This window comes from Microchirus variegatus (genome assembly GCF_963457635.1).
Source record: "Microchirus variegatus genome assembly, chromosome: 11".
Taxonomy (NCBI): Eukaryota; Metazoa; Chordata; class Actinopteri; order Pleuronectiformes; family Soleidae; genus Microchirus; species Microchirus variegatus.
The window spans coordinates 10890121-10911171 of record NC_139812.1 but is presented as its reverse complement, the minus strand read 5'-3'; the positions used below and the strand labels follow the sequence as shown (position 1 = coordinate 10911171).

The 21051-nt window shown below is 39.0% G+C and overlaps 4 protein-coding genes across 5 annotated transcripts; 2 read left to right on the top strand and 2 right to left on the bottom strand.

Annotated features, from left to right (window-relative positions):
- Positions 1-361: 361 nt before the first annotated feature.
- Positions 362-3202, bottom strand: haao (3-hydroxyanthranilate 3,4-dioxygenase; the record flags this gene model as incomplete). The annotated part of the gene is made up of 10 exons (XM_083897665.1): positions 362-434; positions 554-636; positions 818-886; positions 1163-1308; positions 1408-1451; positions 1551-1640; positions 1738-1844; positions 2068-2151; positions 2855-2933; positions 3114-3202. The coding sequence occupies 10 exons, from the start codon at positions 3200-3202 to the stop codon at positions 362-364; spliced, it is 864 nt and encodes a 287-aa protein (XP_083753791.1).
- A 2509-nt stretch (positions 3203-5711) lies between these two features.
- Positions 5712-11116, top strand: papolg (poly(A) polymerase gamma; the record flags this gene model as incomplete). Of its 2 annotated transcripts, XM_083897287.1 has the most annotated exons (10): positions 5712-5963; positions 6713-6871; positions 7470-7536; positions 7622-7703; positions 8521-8630; positions 9099-9152; positions 9358-9469; positions 9861-9950; positions 10246-10384; positions 10489-11116. In XM_083897287.1, the coding sequence occupies exons 1-10, from the start codon at positions 5947-5949 to the stop codon at positions 10769-10771; spliced, it is 1113 nt and encodes a 370-aa protein (XP_083753413.1). In that variant the 5' UTR covers positions 5712-5946. The 2 variants fall into 2 exon arrangements, with proteins under 2 accessions (XP_083753413.1, XP_083753414.1); XM_083897288.1 differs by lacking the exon at positions 10489-11116 and having other exon boundaries at positions 10246-10388.
- A 670-nt stretch (positions 11117-11786) lies between these two features.
- LOC310933735 (poly(A) polymerase gamma-like) lies at positions 11787-16368 on the top strand. Its single transcript, XM_083897286.1, has 14 exons — positions 11787-12024; positions 12132-12216; positions 12581-12634; positions 12790-12909; positions 13172-13281; positions 13524-13645; positions 13753-13910; positions 14040-14140; positions 14373-14560; positions 14662-14745; positions 14841-14900; positions 15005-15108; positions 15205-15305; positions 15607-16368. Exons 1-14 carry the CDS (start codon positions 11931-11933, stop codon positions 15780-15782), a joined length of 1557 nt encoding a protein of 518 aa, XP_083753412.1. The 5' UTR covers positions 11787-11930; the 3' UTR covers positions 15783-16368.
- Positions 16369-16514: 146 nt separating this feature from the next.
- LOC310933739 (SLC35A4 upstream microprotein-like) lies at positions 16515-20599 on the bottom strand. Its single transcript, XM_083897291.1, has 3 exons — positions 20583-20599; positions 19533-19613; positions 16515-19401 (listed from the first exon to the last, which is right to left on the bottom strand). Exons 1-3 carry the CDS (start codon positions 20595-20597, stop codon positions 19204-19206), a joined length of 294 nt encoding a protein of 97 aa, XP_083753417.1. The 5' UTR covers positions 20598-20599; the 3' UTR covers positions 16515-19203.
- Positions 20600-21051: the final 452 nt, after the last annotated feature.

The following is a 21051-nucleotide window of genomic DNA, read 5'->3' as shown; positions in this document are numbered from 1 at the left end:
TAGGTTCTTTTCCTTGTAATGGCAGTCTGACGGTAGGAGCTGGAAGGCCCCATGTAGTGGGTGGATTGGATCTTCTGTGTTTCCTTTTGACTGCTTGGATATGGAGTGCTGACAGCTGAGTTTGTGTACTTGCTTGAACCCCAAACCTTATACCAAGGTTTGCAGTATAAGAGCAAAGTTCATTTTCATTAGCACATAACAGAAGCATGTAACATATATCAGTGATTTGATTTACATATATGATTGCACTGTATTTGATGTTACATAATCTACTCATACATCAAAAGGTACAGTAGTGCGTGTATTTGTAAAATTAGACATTCTCCTCCCTTAAAACACCCTATAATTGTGAATGGACAGCTCATGGTCTCTTCCGCTCAGGGTTTTGAACCACAAACAGAGCAACTGTCCCCTCATCTCTCTGCCACTGATACCTACAGAAGAGGAAACCAGTGATCAGTTATTCAGGTCAGTGTTCAGACATGGAAATTTCAACATTTTTAATCTCGTGATGTGGATCTTCAGTTTGTCATAGTCATTAATATTGACTCACTGGCTCTGTTCAGGAATAATGAAACTGTCTCCTGCAGAGAGAGTGAACTCCTGCTTATTCATAGTTAATCTGGAGGATCCTTCCTGAGACACAGAGAGAGAGAGAGAGAGAGAGAGAGAGAGAGAGAGAGAGAGAGAGAAAAGGCGATGCGAGCGTAGAAGAAAGATGGACAAAATACATTGTCAGACATTGATACATCACACTCTTGGACAGCAGCACTAAAACTGTTAATGCTTATGAAGTTACAGGGTAAACTGCACATACCAGCTGCCAAATCCACACATCACTCTGTGGCACTGTTGTTTCTGTCTGTCCTGGTCCAAACGCCACTGCCTGTTTGGGTCATAAGATACTCAAAAATAATATAAACTACAATAAGATGATAACATAGTTTTGGATGGATATTGTGTAGACAGTTTTTTCATTTTGATTATTTCATTTACACAGAAAGAATAGGTTATGTTTATATGTCAATTTATTTGTCCAGTTTTTACACTAATTCATCTCTGATTCCTCCAAGTGAACTGCAAAAGCCATTCTAAAGCGTTGCCTTAATGAGACAATAGTAAATATTAGATCTTAATGTGGCTGCTACAGCATCGTGAATACCTCTGTCTCAAACGGAGTTCCAAAAATCTCAATGGATGTGCCTTTGGACAGAAATGGCCTCTGTTTGTCCAACCAGTCCTTGAAGGAGAATGGCGACATCACATTCATGGTGTTCATCTGGAATGGAGGCTGTCTGAACACTTCATCTATTTACCAAATGACAATTTACAGCATTTAGACACAATCTCATAGCAACTAGTGGAAATGTGTAACAGGAATCACTATTTCTTTTTAGACCAACTCACTTGGATCTGGCTTTCCTAATTTGCACTGCATGGATCCCATGAACCTGTACATACAATTTTAACAACAATACTGGCTGTAGTCCAAGAAATAATATGAGCGCATGGAGATGGTTTATACATGTGTTGGAGGAAAGACATCTCACTCTGTGATTATCGGCACCAGCTGGGTCCCAAGATTCTGACAATAAAACCATTTCTCAAACAGAATATCAGTGGTGTTGTCCACATAGTACCTGAAAGCAGCAATACACAGCAGTAACAGGTGATTAAGGCCACTTTGATCAACTTAAATACCTGCAAGAGAAGAGAAGAGAAAAGAGAAGAGTGAACCTCAGACAGTCGGTCTCAGTCAACAGTCGTTTTCTCTCCACCACCAGTCCCACAGTGTTGGCCTGTCTCTGTGGGGAATGAGGTATCCGAGCTGGCAGCAAAAACATCTACAAATGAGGACGGAATGTATGAGATAGGAAAGAGTAAGCGTCACAGGAACCATTAAACAAATTCTACTGTCAAGTATATCTTTATTAATAAAAGAAAAACCTATAATCCTTGAAAGGAGCAGTGACAACAGTAATATGTACGACTTTAAACTTGGACACTAGGAATCTGATTTATTATGAATATTATATTAAAGGAAGGGAAAAAAATCTCATAACTCACCTCTCCCTCTCTGATGTGCACATCCTTGTGCTTTCCATTTTCAATCACCTTCAGACACATGTCGCCCTTTAGCTGATAGAACAACTATTTCAAATTGGAAGCCAAGGACAAAGAAGAATTAATGGAAAACCCTGATGATGTCATACATTTTTTCTGTTGGGGATACTATACATGGATTAGGTTTTTTCACAAGAAAGAATGTGTAGAATACAAACTATGAATGATCTGTAACTTCATTAATTGTATTACTAAGTGTGCACTGCAGAACTGGTGTGTTTCAACATTTTGAAATACATTTTTGAAGTAGTGCAGAAAATCAAACACAACTCAAAATGTCACTTTGGTGTCATTCATTCTCTCCACCTTGAAATCATTAACCTTAAAAATGCAAAGGATTCTGACAACAGTAGGAACCCACAAAAAAAGAAGCTATAACAGTCTGTTGAAATTATTTGACATTGAAGTATTGCAACATTGCAGTGGAGTTTGCCCCTGGCTCAAGGGGGAATAGTTTAATATAACTTTTAAACAAATACGGCCAGAAACAATTCTCTCATAGCAGCTAACTTTTATGAGTTTTCAACCTCTTTGTTAATCAAACTTACTTGTATTTGCCATCAAGTGAGGTTAAATACAAACATATACTACTCACTTTTTAAGATTCAGATAAGGCGAGAAGCACACTGCTCTCATAGCATGAAAGATCACTCAGCACTAATTATGATAAACTACCAAACAAATCCACTATACACATTTAGCATATGACAAATTAGAACTATCTTCTTACCTCCTCCCCCTCCTCAATATGATAATCCCTCCTAGTATTTGGACCTCCAACAAACATGATATTCAACTGCATAAAGTGCCTGAGGAATCAAAAGACAGAATCAAGCACTCACATTGGCATTGGCAATGAATTGTTGAGTTAAAGCACAGGTCGCTCCTCACATTATTTAAGCCTTAACTGTTGCAAAGAGAAACATAATTACACACACATGTGACAATGAGGCTAAAATTACAAGCATAATGTAAAATCTTGTACTCACATGAGCTTGTTGCACACTGGTGGCAGGAAAGCATTTTCGTTTTCTGCAATCCACTTGTCCACATTCACGAGAAAAGAATTGTCGCTCATTTTTTTTATTTATTTTGACCGAGTTCTGTTTTGTACGAATCTATGAACAGACTGCAAGTCTGACCGGTTCAAACAATGAAACTGACACTGAAAGTCCAAAATGCAGAAGTGGTTGTAGGTTGTAGAAGTGGGGAGGAGCTTTGTTACCTAAACAGGTCGAAGGTTGCTTCTACTGTCTTAACTATTAACGTGTTGTCAAGCTGCAATTCTGCAGATCAAGAGGAATGCAGCTCTCTTGAAGTCAAACTGTGCCAATGCAGTAGGTGTCTAGTGGAAAGCCCTTACGGTTAGATCAACGTGTGACAAGAACAGCACTTTAGGACCTTTTCTGGCATGGAAACTGAACGATGGGACCAGTAGGCCTCATGGAGGCCAAAACCTGGTCCTAATGAGACAGAATCTCATTTTTAAGGAACTGGTTAATTTTTGGGTTAAGATTTCAATCATGATTAGGTTAGGGTTTGGGCTGGGCATTAACTGGTTGCTGTTAAGGTTAGGTATAAGGCTTTGTCAGAATGAACAGCATTCCTGCCCTGCCCCCCACATAAAAACAAGCCCACAATTCAGCCCACATTATATTAATGTTAACAAATGAAGATTTATCTGTCATATTAATGCAAACCATATAAAAAATAACAACAATAATTCCTTTCAACCCACTGCATCTTATGTAAATACTTTGTGTTTGTGATACTGTATTAGGTTTTTATTTTTATTTTCAAATTTTACTTCATTTTATTCTATTTAAATTCACCAAAACACCAGGACTAACTCCTTGTATGTACTTGGCAAGAAAAAAAATGTCTGATTCAAATGAATGAAAGTCAATGTGAGTACTTAAAAGGATGGCTGCACTAAGTGGGTGTGTGTTTGAAAATGGTTAAACAAGTGACCTTTTTGTCACCTTTAAAATAAAAGAAATATCTTACAAATGTTATTTATTCATCCATCTGGTTGATTTCCAGTTTCCTTCCATCTACCTTATTTTGTTTTTCTGTGAATAGATGCACCCTGGTGGACACAACAGTACAAAGCAACAAACAACACAACACTTTATTCACATGAAGGCTTTATTTGACCTACAGAATATAGTTTTTACATTACATTGTCTTGGTCACAAATGTCACTGTATAATTGTCATTACCTGTGTTTAAGGAGCTATGTTAGTTATGAGCTCTTCTACTATTAATAATAATTAATAATCACAGTTTGAAGTAATTTATCAAAGTTCTCAGTTCTTCATAACCTTTGAATCAGCCTTTCTTCTGACAATACTTTCTGGCAGGGGGTTCACACCAAGAGGTTGAATGCTGCCCTCCAAAGTTCAAAGCTCCCAATCACAGTTCTCCTTCATGCTCATCCTCATTATTTTGTACTAATATTAATGCCTTAATTGTGGACTCTTCCTCTCTCTCAATGCTCCTCTCATCTCCCCAGCTTGTTTGTTCTTGTCCGGCATCCCTTAATTTATTAGGGACTCCAAAATGTGACTGGGAACGCTGAACTGTGGAGGGTAGCGTTGGACTTCTGAGTACACAGCCGACTGGAACTTACTGGTAGAATTTATCATCTAATTTCCACTGCAGGTATGATAGATGAGGGGGCTCCAAGCCATGTCATTTTAAGTGATGATGACCTTAATCTGTATGTGATGTCATCAAAATGGCTTTGAAACAAAGAATGCTGCATTCACACCGGACGTGGCATGTCAATTTGCAGTGTCACCGTGTTTGGTGTCACATATTTACAAATGGTGAGTCCACATTTCAAATAACTGAGAACAAGCACAATAACGATACCAGGAAGCAGATAGCACATGTGACAGGTCCTGTCACTGCATTTTTTTTTTAAATTACCATTTTCTTGAGTAAATAAAGAAGTTTTCACGACAGCCAAGCTTGGTTATTGGAACCACGCTGATAGGAGGCATATCCTGAAGAGCAGGATTTAAACTTTCCACAAACTTTGCAATTTTTTATCCTATTTTTAAGTCACTGAGACTATTTATTTTAATGTACTTTAACAAATAGGACAATAACATTGTTTTAGTGGTTACGTCGATTTAGGTGGCTCTCTAAAAAGTTTTTTTTTTTGAGGAGAACCACTTAACATAATTTGTAATATGCTGTATACAATTGTTACAACATGCTAACAACAATTACCCAGCAGTTTATATTAATTTACTTACGTACCGTAAGCCCGATGTATAATGCATTAGCTTTAGTGATTATTCACTAATGCCTTGTTCATGCATCTCGTATTTTACTGTATTTTTACTCCTGACCTGACCCACCTTGGCGAGAGAGGTGTCATGTAGCAGCTACAAGCTAACTACGCTAACTGAGCAGCTCGCAGCATCAAGGCCTCCTCAGTAATCACGTGATTTGTGGCCTAGTGAGGAGGCGCCTCCCAGGTGCAGCGCGTGCGGCACGCAGACGCCGTTAGATTTGTAGTTTTGAATAAAACGTCCCGCAGCATTTAAACTTTTGCTTAGCAACTGGCATTCCAAGCCGCCCGTGCGTTTCGTTCACCGCTTGGATATGAGAGTTCTCTCAGGGTTACGAACTAGCGTGTTATCTCACAAGAAGTGATTCCGGTTCAGTGGGAAGGTTTGAACGGCTCTCTGGAAAGAGACCATTGTTGTAATCAGGTCGAGGCTGCTTCAATTTCCACTTGCCGACTCTCTTAGTTTTTGTTTTTCTTGGGTTTACAGCTGGAAAACTGGACGAGTGTTCTAGAGTGTCATGAGAGAGATGTCAAGGTAAGCAATGCACGTGGTACATTCTCCCTTGATGAAGGTTTATGTTCGTGTTACTGAAAATCCTGAAGAATAGGCTAAAAGCTAACGTTAGCTAACTGTCACAACAACCAAACAAGGCCTGTGGCCGTTGTTTCTAGCTAGCCTCGCTTGTTGCTGGGTAACTTAAGTGAAACATGCCTAAATTCGAGTACACTTGTTGGTTATGTTTGATAAAGTATACACTTGTAAATACGTACGACCGGCAGGCGGGTCATTAGTCAAGCAAATTATTCCGTATCGACCAGCGAACGTTTGCAAACTTGCTAATTTGGCTAACTTGGTAGCGCTTCCAGGATGTTTGTAGCATCGCAGCTAATGGTAATTTGCCACCCGCTGACGTTAAATAGTATTTTATTTACAACACGTTTCTGCACTTTATGTTAAACCCATTCTTCGGATTTAGAGTGTGTCCGTGTGTGTTAAGTTGTTGAGGTGCTTGTTTAACTAATGTAAATTGAGCGTATCGGTGTTATAGCATGTAGCTAAGTTTTTAAACATGGGTTCGCGGTAATAGGGATGGGAGGTACATGTAGTACCAAATACACGTTACACATGTGGCCTGTTGATTTGTCAGTTCCCCGTCTTGTTCATTACACCTGGTTAAATTTAAGAAATTGTGACATCAAATGATGACCGTAGTAATAGTGTAGTTGTATAGCAGCTGTCATTTCATGCTCTACACCGTGTTTCCCTGTTGTGTTCCCTCGCAGCACCATGCCGGGTGGGCAGCAGCCTCAGAAACACTATGGTATCACTTCTGCCATTAGCCTTGCACCGCCACGAGAAATTGACCACCAATACACCAAAAAACTCTGTGATGCTATGAAACCTTTTGGGGTGTTTGAAGATGAAGAAGAATTGAACCACAGGTGAGGATCAGTTCATACAATTGTGCTTTGTATTATATGCCATTTCAATCTACATAGTGTTTTTAAATAGCTGTATGTGTAGTTGCTGATTTTTATATTTACTTATGTTTACATTTGTGTGCCATCTCCTACTAATTATGTTATTGGATACAATAATATCTAATCATATTGTATGCTTTATATAGGGCATATTAGCTGTATGGTGTTAACTATTTAAATGGATGCACTTACAGTATTCATTGTTACTGCTTATTTTGCATGCCTTGCTGCTTTGACATATAAGACAACCGAATTTATAAATTTGCAAAGTTGAGATGTCGATATGTATGTTTGTCTCTTGTAAATGTGCTCTACGTGCCTTAAATTGCCCCTCGGGGACAAATAAAGTGCTTTGAATCTTGAGATTTGTGGCGTTGTAGTGAGTGGTGGTGTGGGGTTCAATTCGAACACATTAGGAGACACACATTTGGTCAAGCACAATTTTCGGAAAAAGTAACAGCGCTAGTGCAGAGTCTCTTCATTTCAGTTCATCAGTTTGACTGTAGGTTAAAGGAGTGCATTATGATAATCTCCTGCTTAAAATTGTATCTCATTTCAGGCTTGCAGTTCTTGGAAAGTTAAATAACTTTGTTAAAGAGTGGATTGCAGAGATCAGTGAATTAAAGGTATGTTCTGTGGTATTTTATTAAAAATCCTAAAGCAATATATCACACATTTTTAATTTCTCCTCCATTTTATGCTTCTCCACAGAATCTTCCACCATCAGCTATTAGCTGTGTTGGGGGCAAGATATTTACATTTGGCTCTTATCGTCTTGGTGTGCACACAAAAGGTATTTGCGGCTCTTGAATCAATGCAGCTGTCAATCACTGTCACTACTTTATGCCATGACATTGTTAGAGAGTATTAAACTGTGATTAGAACATCAACTTCTTTACATCTAGATTTAAAAGGAGCAAAGAGTAAAAGACATAACAGGTCATTACTGCCACACAACACTTGACACTGTCTAAACATGCAAGCAAAATTTTTTCTTGAAAAGCTCATGCTGACCACACCAAAGCACATGGCCGGCATGGTCATAGTCACCTGCTGTTGATGTTTTTTTTTTTTAAAAGACTAGTTTGGGGTTTGACTTCTGCCCAAACACTACATTCGGCTGATGGCATTGGTATAATTGTGTCCTTGTGTTTTCACCTACATGGGAGAAAATGTGTTTGACACTTACATTTATGTGTTTGACCATTTGACCAACACTTACCTGTTGTTGCTGATGCTCTGTTTTCTGTAGCCAGTTGCGTTTCTGGATAACATGAATGTGAAACCTGCCCAATCATTTTCCCCTTAAATGTTGGAAATTATTTATATCCCAGTTGTGAGTCATCTTGATTGTAGAGGAGTGCAGACAAAGAAAAGCTACTGAAAAAAAGTTGGTGCATAATATCTACTAAAACAAGTATAGGCTTTAGTTTCTCATAATCTTAGTAGAGCTGTTTACCCTTGATGCTTCACTACACTCCCTTCTACTGTGAAGGGAGTGTAGTGAAGCAACTTTCTTTCTTGTATTTATCAGTTTGATAGTGAAGTCCACCCACCATTTAACCTACTAAGAAACAGATTTCACTGATAAAAATAACTGTTTGTTACAGGAGCTGATATCGATGCCTTATGTGTGGCTCCACGTCACGTAGAGAGAAGTGACTTTTTCCAGTCTTTCTTTGAGAAGTTGAAACAGCATGAAGAAATCAAAGACTTGCGGGTAAGTCTATGATGCTTTTACAGCGTTAAAGCACTGTGCAAGAAATTTGTCTGTAGGTTTCAGAGACAAAGTCTTTTAAAGGATGAGGTTTTCATTGTCGGAGTAATGAGTTTGCTCTAAAACAATTGTAACAGAACTTTGTGTTATAAACATTTAGATAGTTTTTTTTTCATACGTGTCGTCAAGCCAGCCGTCTATTGTCGACAGTGTCATGGGTCGATGCAAGTTTTCCGAGGGCTGGCTTCATTAAAAATGAGTGAAGGCTTTCTACGACCATTTATTTACAAAACAATTGGTATTCAGATGTTTAAAGTTGATTGAAAAAATCCTCTGAGAAGTCTGGATATTTGAGTCTGGAAAAGTATGGAATTTTGAAATAGAAAATGTGTAGGAACTCTGGGTATTTCATATCATAATATTGTCAGCAGCTTGATTGTTTTTGACATTGTTATCTTTTGTTTTGTACAGGCTGTTGAAGATGCTTTTGTACCTGTGATAAAATTCAAGTTTGATGGAATAGAGGTAAGTTACTGTGAAAACCATCATATGTTCTCAGTGACTGATTATCATATTACAGGTTTCAATGTTACCTAGTGGAACATATGGATAATGCATAACCAAATACAGACTGCCTATTAATGATGTCATTGCCATTTTTGAACAGATGTAGGTCAGTATTGTTTTTTTAATGGCTATGCTGTGTCTTCCTGTATTTGTGTCATTGTAGATTGACCTGCTTTTTGCCAGACTGGCCTTACAATCCATTCCAGACAACCTGGACCTGAGGGGGGACTCCATCCTGAGAAACTTGGATATTCGATGTATCCGCAGCCTTAATGGTACTGATTTTATAGACTGGCATTAGACTTGTTGTTTTAGCAGCGCTACAATGGCCATACTGTATAATTATTTCTTAATCACTTTACTTTTATAACACATCCAGAACATATGGGAAACCTATTGTATTATATTGTTTGTTGGGATTGACATGATTGAGCAGTGTTACTCAAGATCTCTCTTGTCCTCAAACATGGCTTGTGACTGGAAGAGAAAAATGTGCATAGATTGTCTTAAGGGTTGCTCTACATTGAAATTAGATTCTTGACATTATTTGTGGTGCACCCCCAATAATAAATCAACTTTTGAGAAACACCAGTGTGATGCTTGTTTAAGATTTATATTTAATTTATTTGTTGTTGTTTTTTTTTTGTTTTTTTTTTTTAATTACAGGCTGTAGAGTGACCGATGAAATTTTGTACCTGGTGCCAAACAAAGAAAACTTCAGGCTGACATTGAGAGCCATCAAACTATGGGCGAAACGTAAGTGGATTCAGAACTACTTAAATTGCAAGTCTGCTTTTACGGTTCCATGTGTTGTAAGCATTAGCCCAAGTTTGAGGAATTTAAGATATGTTAACCTTCAAGTAGCCCTGAGTTGTTGTTTTTAAAAAGTGATATTACGATTGCCTCCATTGAAACAAATTGTACTTGATACAATGAAAACGCAGACTTGTTTTGATAAACAGGCACACTTCTTGCAGCAGCAAAAAAATCTACCTAATGAAGATTTTTTTTTACACTAACACTGGCTTGTAATGATGTGTTCCGACTGCAGGTCGTGGCATCTACTCAAACATGCTGGGTTTCCTGGGTGGAGTGTCATGGGCCATGCTTGTGGCCAGGACCTGCCAGCTCTATCCCAATGCTGTCGCTGCCACACTCGTTCACAAGTTCTTTTTGGTTTTCTCTAAATGGTAAGAACCTGATTCTTTCTAACTTTAAGTTAATGTTTGTACCACTTGATGGCAGCATTGCATTGCATTAGCTTAACCCTACTTTCATCATTTCCATCCTTCAGGGAGTGGCCAAATCCTGTGTTACTGAAACAGCCCGAAGACAGTAATCTGAATTTACCTGTGTGGGATCCTAGAGTGAGTATGACGCCACTGTCACATTTCCCTGTGTTAATAATTTTGCTGTGGTTGTGTGTATTGGTGTGCATGCACAAAAAATACCATCTGGTTAGAGAAGAGAGTTATGAATTTTGTTTGTATTATATAGTAAGTGAAATAGCTATAAGAACACATACCTTTATTAGCCTTTTTCACTGCAGCCACTTAGACACTGGTGGAAAAGCGTAGGTGTTACTGATTACAGTAACAGCTCTTTTCAGTTCAAGTAGTCAGTGTGACAGTGAGCACCTTGAAACTAAGGAGGCTAAATGGAACCCAGCCATTATTCATTTGATCATCTACACCTGTGCTTTTCCCTTGGTGTGATGTCAAAAAGGCTGCTGTGAAAAAGGCCAGTTGTCTTTTATTTCTTTTCTCCTCATTCCTTTGTCCTCATGTGACCACGACATTGATCGGGTCACCCTTCACGAGTTCCAAAGCTCTTAAATCCGCTCGGAGGATGCTTCCCAAAGCAGCTTGGAGCTGGGAAGACTTCCTACTTGGACATCTTTTCAGAAAGAGGCATCCCTTCAGTAAAACGCATAAGCAATTTAATGGCACAGCAGATTTGATATTTGTGTTAAAATCGCTTCACTGTACAACTGCAGTGTCTATAGGTGAATGTTTGTGAAGGATATTCTCATGACGTTAACTCTTGTTTGATGTGCAAGACACGCTACCATTTGATTATTTTCGGGTCCAGGCTTTTAATATATTTATTTGAATTTGTTTTCAGCATTTTTCATAATAAATCAAATTAATCTCTCCCAAACCTATGTGTCTATTGCATTAACTGAAAACACGTGTCATGTGTGTCATGTCCCTTCAGCAATAAACACATTTTAATTGTCAATTGTTGTCATTTTAATGCAGTCATAGTCCGGCCAATCTAAAACTGAAAGTGTAGTTACACAAAGTAAATCAATTCTCAACTGTTTGCTATGTAATTAATCCTGTTTAGTATGAGAAATGATAGCATAAATACACAAGAGTGTTTTGAGCTGACGTGCACAATATATTTATTTTTATTAATTAAAATTAAATGGCGTAAATCCTTATAGAACTAACCCTGTAAATTGTGTAGTTTGTGCTTCTTTATCTTTCTACTCGCTGAATAAAATGCAAATGCGGGGATATGAAGACCTCCTCAGTTGTATTAGAGATTAAGTAAATTGGGTGTGTGTGTGGGCATGAGAGAGAGAGAAAGAGAGAGTGACTGGGATGCCAGGCACTTGTCGCACTTGATGAATGTGCTCACACGAGTTGAAGGCTTGTTTCCTATTCCAAAGCCAACCTTCCCTCCCCTGTACCATATTTTTAGGTGAACCCATCTGACAGATACCACTTGATGCCCATCATCACGCCTGCCTATCCCCAGCAGAACTCCACATACAATGTCTCCACATCAACACGCACCATCATGAGCGAGGAGTTCAAATATGGTAATACAGAATGTAGTGAAACTATGCTGCACATTATATTCTTGCATCATGTTAATTAGTTTTGTCTGCATTGGTGGTCTTTAAATGTGTGTCTTTGCCACGACCAGGACTCAGCATCACAGATGAGATTCTTCAGGGAAAAGCAGAATGGTCCAAACTCTTTGAGCCACCCAACTTTTTCCAGAAGTACAAGTACGTATTGAAACTGATATTGGTCAAAGCTGGACAAATAGAACGTGTCAGACTGCATTTTTCTCTTATTTATGTTGCCGCTCATTGTCAACAACTGGAGCCGCAGTCACCAGAGCTCTGATGTGATGGATGTTCACTGTGTAGTACAAGAAAATGATGCTGAATCATGATTATGAGTGAACACTAGGGTCAAGATTGAGGAGTTAAGCTATTAAGTCACCAGATATTTATACCAGCACAGCAGCCATGTAAGCAATAATAATTACTGTATTTTGGTAGAGTTTTTCAGTTATGAAGGAACTTTTGTGTGGTTTTCACAGATACAGCAATCATTGGTCTAATCCATTTTCTGTTTTTTCTGCAGGCATTACATAGTACTTACTGCCAGTGCATCTACAGAAGAAAACCACTTAGAATGGTGAGTGTTGAAGGACTAGATCTCCTATGTTGCATTATTACGTTTCAGCTAAGACAACTGGGACAGTTGTGCACCATTCCTTAAAGCAAGTATCTGGAGATAATGTGTTTATTAGCAGCACTAATGTAAGTTCTTCGCAATGTTTTTCCCCTAAGGATCGGTCTGGTGGAGTCAAAGATCCGCGTTCTGGTCGGAAACCTGGAGAGGAATGAGTTCATCACTCTGGCTCATGTCAACCCCCAGTCCTTCCCCGGGTCCAAGGAGAACCGCAATGAGTGAGTTTACCTGTGTCTATAGATGGATAGAAAGTAACTTTATTGATGTGAAATTCAAGTGTCCAGCAACATATTTATAACATATTTAAGACCGAGTGTATTGATCCAAGATGCCTATAAGGCTAGTGTGGTTTGTTAAATACTGAAATCCACTGTTGTCAAAGTTTACTTATCAGCAGGCATATGTATGCATTTGTAAGTTTATGCATCAACCCAAGGCCATAAATGTCTTAATTTTGAACATTGTGTTTTTCTGCAACAGGAATGACTTTGTGTCCATGTGGTTCATTGGCATTATCTTCAAGAAAGTAGAGAATGCAGAGAGTGTGAACATTGACTTGACGTATGACATCCAGTCCTTCACAGACACTGGTAAGTCTTATAATAGCAAAAAAGCCATACATGTATATATCGTTTCTGTGTGGTAATCAAGAAAATATGAACCTTTTTAAGGATACAGTATCAAAACATTTTTAAGCCTTTTATTATTAAAATATACTCCAATGTTTTTGGTAACTACAGAAGTGTGTCAGATATAGACATCTTTTTCACATTTTTCTTTTGTTGGGACAAATGTGTGTAACTTGTATTTGTAAATGCCGTGTTCTCTACAGTGTACAGACAAGCCAACAACATCAACATGTTGAAGGACGGGATGAAGATTGAAGCAACACATGTAAAGAAGAAGCAGCTCCATCAGTATCTTCCTCCTGAAGTGGTGCAGAAAAAGAAGAGGGTGAGATTTCCAAGCTCATACACATTTAGACATAATAGTCTTCCAGTTATTTTCTTTCCCTGTTGTAAATGTCATGTGTGTTTCTCTCCCTGTCGTCTTTCCTGCAGAGCATAGCAGAGTTGAACCGTAGCTCTAACGGCGGGAGCTCTAAGCGGATGTCTCTGGACAGCAGTCACCTGGACAGCTCCAGAGACACAGACTCGGGGACACCTTTTAGCTCCCCAGCCGAGAAACCTTCCAAACCTGCATCTGACACAGATGACAGGTACTTGAGATTTATGTTTCCTTTTATTGCTTTACTCTGTGCATCCAGTGGTAAATCCCCCCCCCCCCACTACTGCTATATCCATCTACCATGTGACATACACTAAATTTTGTTGTTTTATTTTTTCAGTGTCAGCCCTCCTAAGCAGCTTTTTATAGAAGGCTCCCCAGCACCCAGTGCAGCACCAGCTGCTACAGACCAGGGGATGTCTATTCCTGTTATCGGCTCAAGTGAGTCACTGCCACAGTTGTTAAATATAGACAAGATATTTTCCTGTCCAGTGTGTTGTTTGGATTATGTGGTTTATAATTGACAGTCGTGTTTCTTTGTATTGGGATAATGTTTGACAACTCTACTAATTCAAGGGAATGGGGATAAAAACATTTGAATAATACATTATAATCCCTCTTTTTCCTCATTGTGAAGAACCTTCAGTTAAAGCAAAGCCTCCTTCCCCTCCAGCTAGCAGTGCCGTCACCACAACCACCACCACCACCACAGTGCTTGGCAGCAGTGAGAATCCCAGTGCCTCCAGTAGCCCCAAAGAAGAGCCCAACGGCCTGGAGGATACGGAGGTCAACGGAGCTGTCACCAAGAGACCACACTCACCTACACAAGAGGACCTGGCCAAGAGGCATAAAGACGCAGAGGTGACGAGGCTGTTTGTAAATGTACACTCAAATTTCAGAGTATGATTTACAGGTTTCACTGAGCAGAGTACAAGTTCTGATATGCACCGTTTTTGCTGCAGGAGGTGCCCAACGATGACTCCTTATTCAAGGAGCCGTATCCACCATCCTCTGACTCTCACGCACAAGGCGATGGACCTAATGTTGTAGGTGTCATCTTGTCTCTTTGTTTTCATTTTTATTTACGTAAATCCACACTGAAAAATGCATACATTTGCTCATATTGTCTCTCCATTATTAGACCCCTCTTTCTGGATCAAAAGCTAAACCCATTCCAACAATTGATACCTCAAGAACACAGGTGACGGCTTTGTTTAAACCATGTCATACTTGAATGCTTTGATAATCATGACCCTCTGTGAAATGGTTACTAAATCTAAAGTGTGTTTGTGTTTGCTACCACAGAGACTTCCCAGCATGGAGCTCCCAGATGCCTCCTCCCCACTCCCAGCCAGCAACAGCTGCCGCGTCGTGAAAAATTCAATTAAACTGGCCCTCAACCGCCACAAGTGAGTGTCCACTTTTGTTCCAGCAGCACTGTGTGTTGATTGTGTGTTTTTCCTTTCTTTCTAAGGTGTTTAATTGTACATTTCCATGTCACGCAGCATCACACCTCCCAAGGCCCCAATTTTTGAGGGTACCCTTGCCACGGACACTCCTCCTACCAGTGAAGAGAAGGGCATGTCCATTCCAGTCATTGGCTCAAGTGAGTTGCATTGAAGTCATGCATGTGCTTATTAGTATCTTTTTCAAAAGTGTTATTTTAGGACGATTTTACTGGCTACCTGTTTCCAAGACATAAACGAGCCTAAAAAATGAAACAAACATTGTTTAATATTTAACACTGAGAAGAAAAGCTATTGTGAAATGTAGTGTTTTTCCAATAGCAAATAATATTCCATAATAGAAATATGAAATAAATGCACAGCACAAATTCACACCTATGCTGAATTGCTGGCTTGAGCACCAACATAAACAATATTTTTGTCTTTTGCCCTCCCTTGCAGAACACGTGTCATCCAAAAACGTGGTGCCCCCTGTCGGCAGCTCCATCCCCACGTTAGTGAGTCGAGGAGCTGACCCGCTTAACGGCGCATCTTCCAAGAGACCCCTCTCCCCCACTCTGGAGGAGCAGGCCAAGAGGCTGAAAGAAACGGAGAAGGCCAGAATCCACATATCCTGAACACGACTAACAGACTGGATATACACACACGCAGGTGGGGCTATACAGTCAGGTCAAACACAGAGACAGTGACTTTACACGAGGACAGGGAGTGCGTCCTGATTAGTTAGTCTCGAGAGTGAAGCAGCAGGACAGACACCTCACCTCAAATCTTCACGGATTACAGATTTGCCAACGGATTGGTGATTCGGTCAATGTTGCCTCTGCCCTGCGTCACTTTCTGCGAGAGGGCATTTAACACAACTTCATGGAGAAATCTTGACAAGAAATAAGCAACATTTTTTTTATACTCTTCTTTCCATGCATACACTGCAGTAATGAAAAAATTACTTATCTTTATTTTCCCAGTTAACACATTTAAAAACAACCCAAAACAGATCTTGCTATATGCACTTCTGGTTTATGCCAATTTTTGTTTTTTTCCTCGTCTCTCCCAAACAGAAACTTGTACAGTAAATGTTTATGTACATAACTTTTTTTTTTTGTCTTAAAAAAGAGCAAAAGATGACTGTTTAAGTCTTTTGAGCATTCTATTGTAGTTTTATCTAAAAAGTAAAAAAAAAGTTTAAAAAATTGTAATTTTTTCCCCCTGTACTGCTTGTGCAAAAAGTGTCTCCAGTGCTGGATATTTTTTGTAAACATTGTATAGGTTTGGATACAGTTGCAGGGGCGGATTTATGGATGGGTTTGCTTATGACAGAACAGCCGCAACTCTTTTGGGCCCCTCATGTTCCCCCAAAGAGGACTCCAGATTATTACTGGAATTGCGGCGTGTTGGTGATGATAGATGCCCAGTGACATCAGTGCTTCTCAGGTCAGACCAGCAGGAGCAAGAATATAACGAGTGACAGCAAATGGAAGCATTGTGGATTGTTTTGGAACTGAACAAATGGGTCTGAAATTTTATTTAGCTCTTGAAAGGTTTAGTACAGAACATTAGAACTATGTCAGAGCGCTCCGCTAATCGTTCCATTCAGCATCACCGGTGTCACGCCAACTGTCCATTGCATAAAAGAAAAGGGTTGATGGGTTTGCTTACTTTTCATGGCGTGTTAAAATCCAGTGTCTGATCAGTGGTTGTCACTTATAGTGAAAACGGTAGTTTTGTGTTTGAACAGATGTTTTGGTCCTGCAAAGTTCCCCTCCAGTTCAACAGGATGACTAAACAGTAAAATCAGTTCAGGATATGGCTTGTACCAAACCCCACACCACCTCCACCACCAACTCTTGAGCACGGTTTGTTTGCTCGTGGTGCCCGATCCCGACCGAGCCGAGTCCTGATCGTTTTTCCCCGTTCGTCATCCATGAAAGAGTTAGTGGTGCTACGTGATGAATGTTTGGAGTCTTTTTTTGACAAGTTGCGACAGTTTGTGTGCGTATGCATGCGTTTGTGGTCAGCAGTGTGTGAGCGTGCATGCATAGACGGTGTATGTGTTGGAGAGGTGGAATTCCCTTCGTTTTGGGTGTTAACTCTCTGCGCCTCCTGTGGAGGTTCTTAAAGGCATCTCCTGGGGCCACAGGTGGGGGTGGGGTAAGGAGACAACTTTTTCCTGGCCTTGGCCCCGACCCTCCATCTTCATGGTGTGAAGCTGGGTTTCTCTGTGTTGGCCTTCAGCACAGAGCTTATATGTATAATAAGTGTAAAGTGATGCTAAAGAAGTGCCCTCTTCATTGGAGCAAGTAGAGAGTAGGGATACAGGCTCTTTTTCCAGCATCAGTTTCCCCAACAAAATGTACAGAAAACTTTTCTTCTTTTTTTTTCAAAACAAACAAACTCATTACTGGGGGTTTTCTTATCACTTTATTTATATTTGCATATTTGTATCGTGATCTTTTTTTAATAGCATTCATAGCAGGTAGGACTTTTTTGAATGAAATCTGCACCACTCTTTCAGACGACCCGTTTTTCTGCTCAGAAACATTTAACAAAACAGGCCATTTAGATGTTTGTTTCTAAAATGTATTGAAAGGGTATTTTTGTATGTGTTTATCACTTCCTTTAAATGAATCCGTACACCAATTAAACCCCTAAAAACTACTCTGGAGTCTGTCTTTTTTGCTATATTTTTTTATTACAAATGTTATGAGGGGATTTTGCACTTTAGTTTCACTCATTGGGATTATCAGAAAGCAGCATTTCTGCTGTGTACCACATGAAAAAACAAGAGGTTCTCTCTTGGAAGATTGTAATTCACCTAAACAGCTATTTCTGACGAGAGCAGATTATTAAAACAAAACTGAAATTTACAAAAATAGAAGTCAAATATTTCCAATGAAAATTGGTTACATTTTCCAAATCCAGTCCTTGGTGTATATATATGCATTTTCACGATAAACAGCATAATGTACAATGTCATACTGACCGTAACAGCATAATTTATGGACACATCAAATACAGACACCACATTTTAAATATGTCAGTTTCCCTGGATTTCTTTTGATATTTTTGCAACAAATGGCTTCAAAATCCTTAAATAGGTGCAAAAAAAAAAATCACCTAATATGTGAAATAAGCTGCCAATCAACTAAAGGCATTTGCGCAAATGGCATGAGATGATATCAATTCACAAGTAGTGAAAGGCACAGTAAACATATTTTTCATAGAACACACAACCCCATGCTTTGTTAAAGCGTCACAGTGCAATTAAAATATATATTGGCACACAAATAACTGGTGTATATTTTCATACATCAGCTTATGAACTTTCTTATTCTGTATATTATACTGTGAGATGAAATATAGAGAATACTACATTTAAATAAACCCTTTTTAATACTAATAGTGTTTAAATGACATGTCTCCTACCTAGAAAAGTCTACCTTAAGTGATTTCCATGAGATGACTATTAAAGTAAATAAAACAAATGATTTAGCAGGAGAAACACTGACCAAAATTAAAGTTTTCTGAGATTTTACACAAAGCATCATCATGTGATGTGAACTGAGAGAATTTTGACATGCTCTATAATCTTCTGAGCATTGAAGTGCAAATGCTGCTAAAATTGCTGTTTGACCATTAGAGGGCAGAAGCTACCACTTGCATGACTGCAACTATGATGTGAAAACAAGGGCAAAACCACTCAAAGATAAATATACACTAATATCTCTAAAGTGATAGTCCTCCTGTAAGGAGATAAAATATCTAATTTTCAGAAAGCAGTTCTTATCGTTTCAGGCAGGACTTGGTTGAGATTTAATGTAACAAGATTCCTTTTTTAAAAAGTAAAAAAACAAACCACCTTACTCTAAGTTTGTGTGACACTTTTTGTGTGACACATTTTCCGATTTACTCAAATGTGTTGAAGATGTTTTGAAATGCATGTCTGTTCCCATTTGTGGCTGCAACAACACCCTCTTCTTATAGCCGTCTCTCATTCTCTCCCCTCTTTTCTTTGGACTCTTATTCATTCTTCCTCTCTTCTCATTTGCGTCCTGCTTTCAGGTTGCTTATGTAGTCTCTGACGGTGTTTTCAATGTTGGGAACAGCATAATTCTGTGCTGCATAGATCCCTGTACATGTTCCTACGGCAACACCCAGCAAAGCTGATGAGCGTAGCTTAGCAACAACGTACCCGGCCAGAAAGCCCTTCAGGAAAGGAGAGGCGAGGAGACTGCCTCCCTAGAGAGGAAAGAAGAAGAGAGATCCGATCAGGTACTTGGCAGTGAGAGCAGTAGTTTCATATGTACAACTATACACTGGCATCAGGGTTTTTAGTTTATAGAGCTGCCTGGCTCATGGGCACAACTCACGGGAGGAACCCCAATATTTATCTCATCCTCCACTCGTCTCTGAATGTCCTCCAGTTGATCCTTCAGCTGACTCAGAGGATCCTACACACACAAGCATTAACAGACACAGACAAACGGTTACTTTTGGTTTAAACAAATTGTAGATCATTATATCAATTCATGAAATATTTCAGATATAAAGTAATGGTTTCTGTGTGCTTTAATGTGCACAATGACCAATGTTCTATCTGGAGCGCCCTGCGTGGTTCTTTAGAGCAGCTAGTACAGTCATAACATCACAATTTGTAATGAACTACACCCATCAGCCACAGCGATAAATTTAGTTAAAAGTTTTAATATTATGTAAAGTAAAAAAAACTGACTCTGAGACAAAATGATTACTGTACTGAACGTTTTACACATTTACACAGTATCTGTCTTATTTAGATCACTTTATTTATCCCCTTCAGTTTCCACAGTTTCACTGAGAGAACATAATAAGCACTACATTTAATGTAACTGGGTTAAAAAAGGAAAATAACTAAAAATACAGGGAATAAAAGAAAAAAAAATAGTGATAAATACCTAAGAATACACACATAAATACATAAATAAGTTCAATAAATAGAGCCCACAGGAATATTGTGGACAACACCCTTCAAGTTAAGTTCTGCATTCAATTCAATGTGACAGCAGGAGAAAATGACTTCCCAAACTTCTTAATAAATGCTCAAATTAAAAATATGTAATTGGCCTGTTAAGCTATGTGTTATCATCTGGACACTATCATATCCTCTAGTCGATTTTTGACGACTTTTAAGTGTTTTATATGACACAAAAACACTCGTATACACCATGTACAGTGTGTATATGTTGGTAGGCTAGTTGGCTAACGACCATTAAGCTAAAATAGCTTGAAAACTGTCTGCCTGTCATTTCATTTTCATTCACAAGCGAAAGTTTATCCATGCTTGTGGAAAGGCAGAGTAAAATATGCGTATTTGATGAATAAACGGGCAAAGCTGATAAAGAACAGGAGACTTGGTTGACATTAAAAAGTTGCGGACCGACCTTGCCATTAGCCATTGCTTCCGTAATGTTGTTGTGCCACTGTCTTCTTCTGGTGTTTCCTCTACTTTGTTAAGAAATGAGCTACCGCCCTCTACTGGTGACACCAGTAGAGGGCGGTACTGCACAGTGATGCTCAACAGCAACTTCATCAGTCAGTTCAGACACCAGGGGGAAGAGACTGAGGGGAGTTTAAAAATAATTGTGAGGGGGAAACCTTTCTTAGAGTAAAGATAATTGATTTAACCTTGGAAATTTTCTTCTGAAAGGTTAAAATATATATTGGATAAATTGGTTCGATAATTAGAGAACAAGTTTTCAGATTTTTCAGCTTGCTAAATGTGCTCCATATAACAAAGAAATCATTCAAACTGAAACATTTTGGTTTGTGAACAAAACAAGACATTTGAAAGCATCATCATTTCCAGGTTTCTGAAATTTTATGTTACTGAAAAACATTTTTCTCAGTAGT

Coding starts and splice junctions, on each gene's coding strand:
- LOC310933735 (XM_083897286.1), top strand. CDS start 11,931: ATGCCCATCATCACGCCTGCCTATCCCCAGCAGAACTCCACATACAAT. Junction 12,217..12,580: donor AACTTTTTCCAGAAGTACAA/GTACGTATTGAA, acceptor TTTTTTCTGCAG/GCATTACATAGTACTTACTG. Junction 14,561..14,661: donor AGAGGCATAAAGACGCAGAG/GTGACGAGGCTG, acceptor TTTTTGCTGCAG/GAGGTGCCCAACGATGACTC.
- LOC310933739 (XM_083897291.1), bottom strand. Junction 19,402..19,532: donor TAAATATTGGGGTTCCTCCC/GTGAGTTGTGCC, acceptor TTTCCTCTCTAG/GGAGGCAGTCTCCTCGCCTC.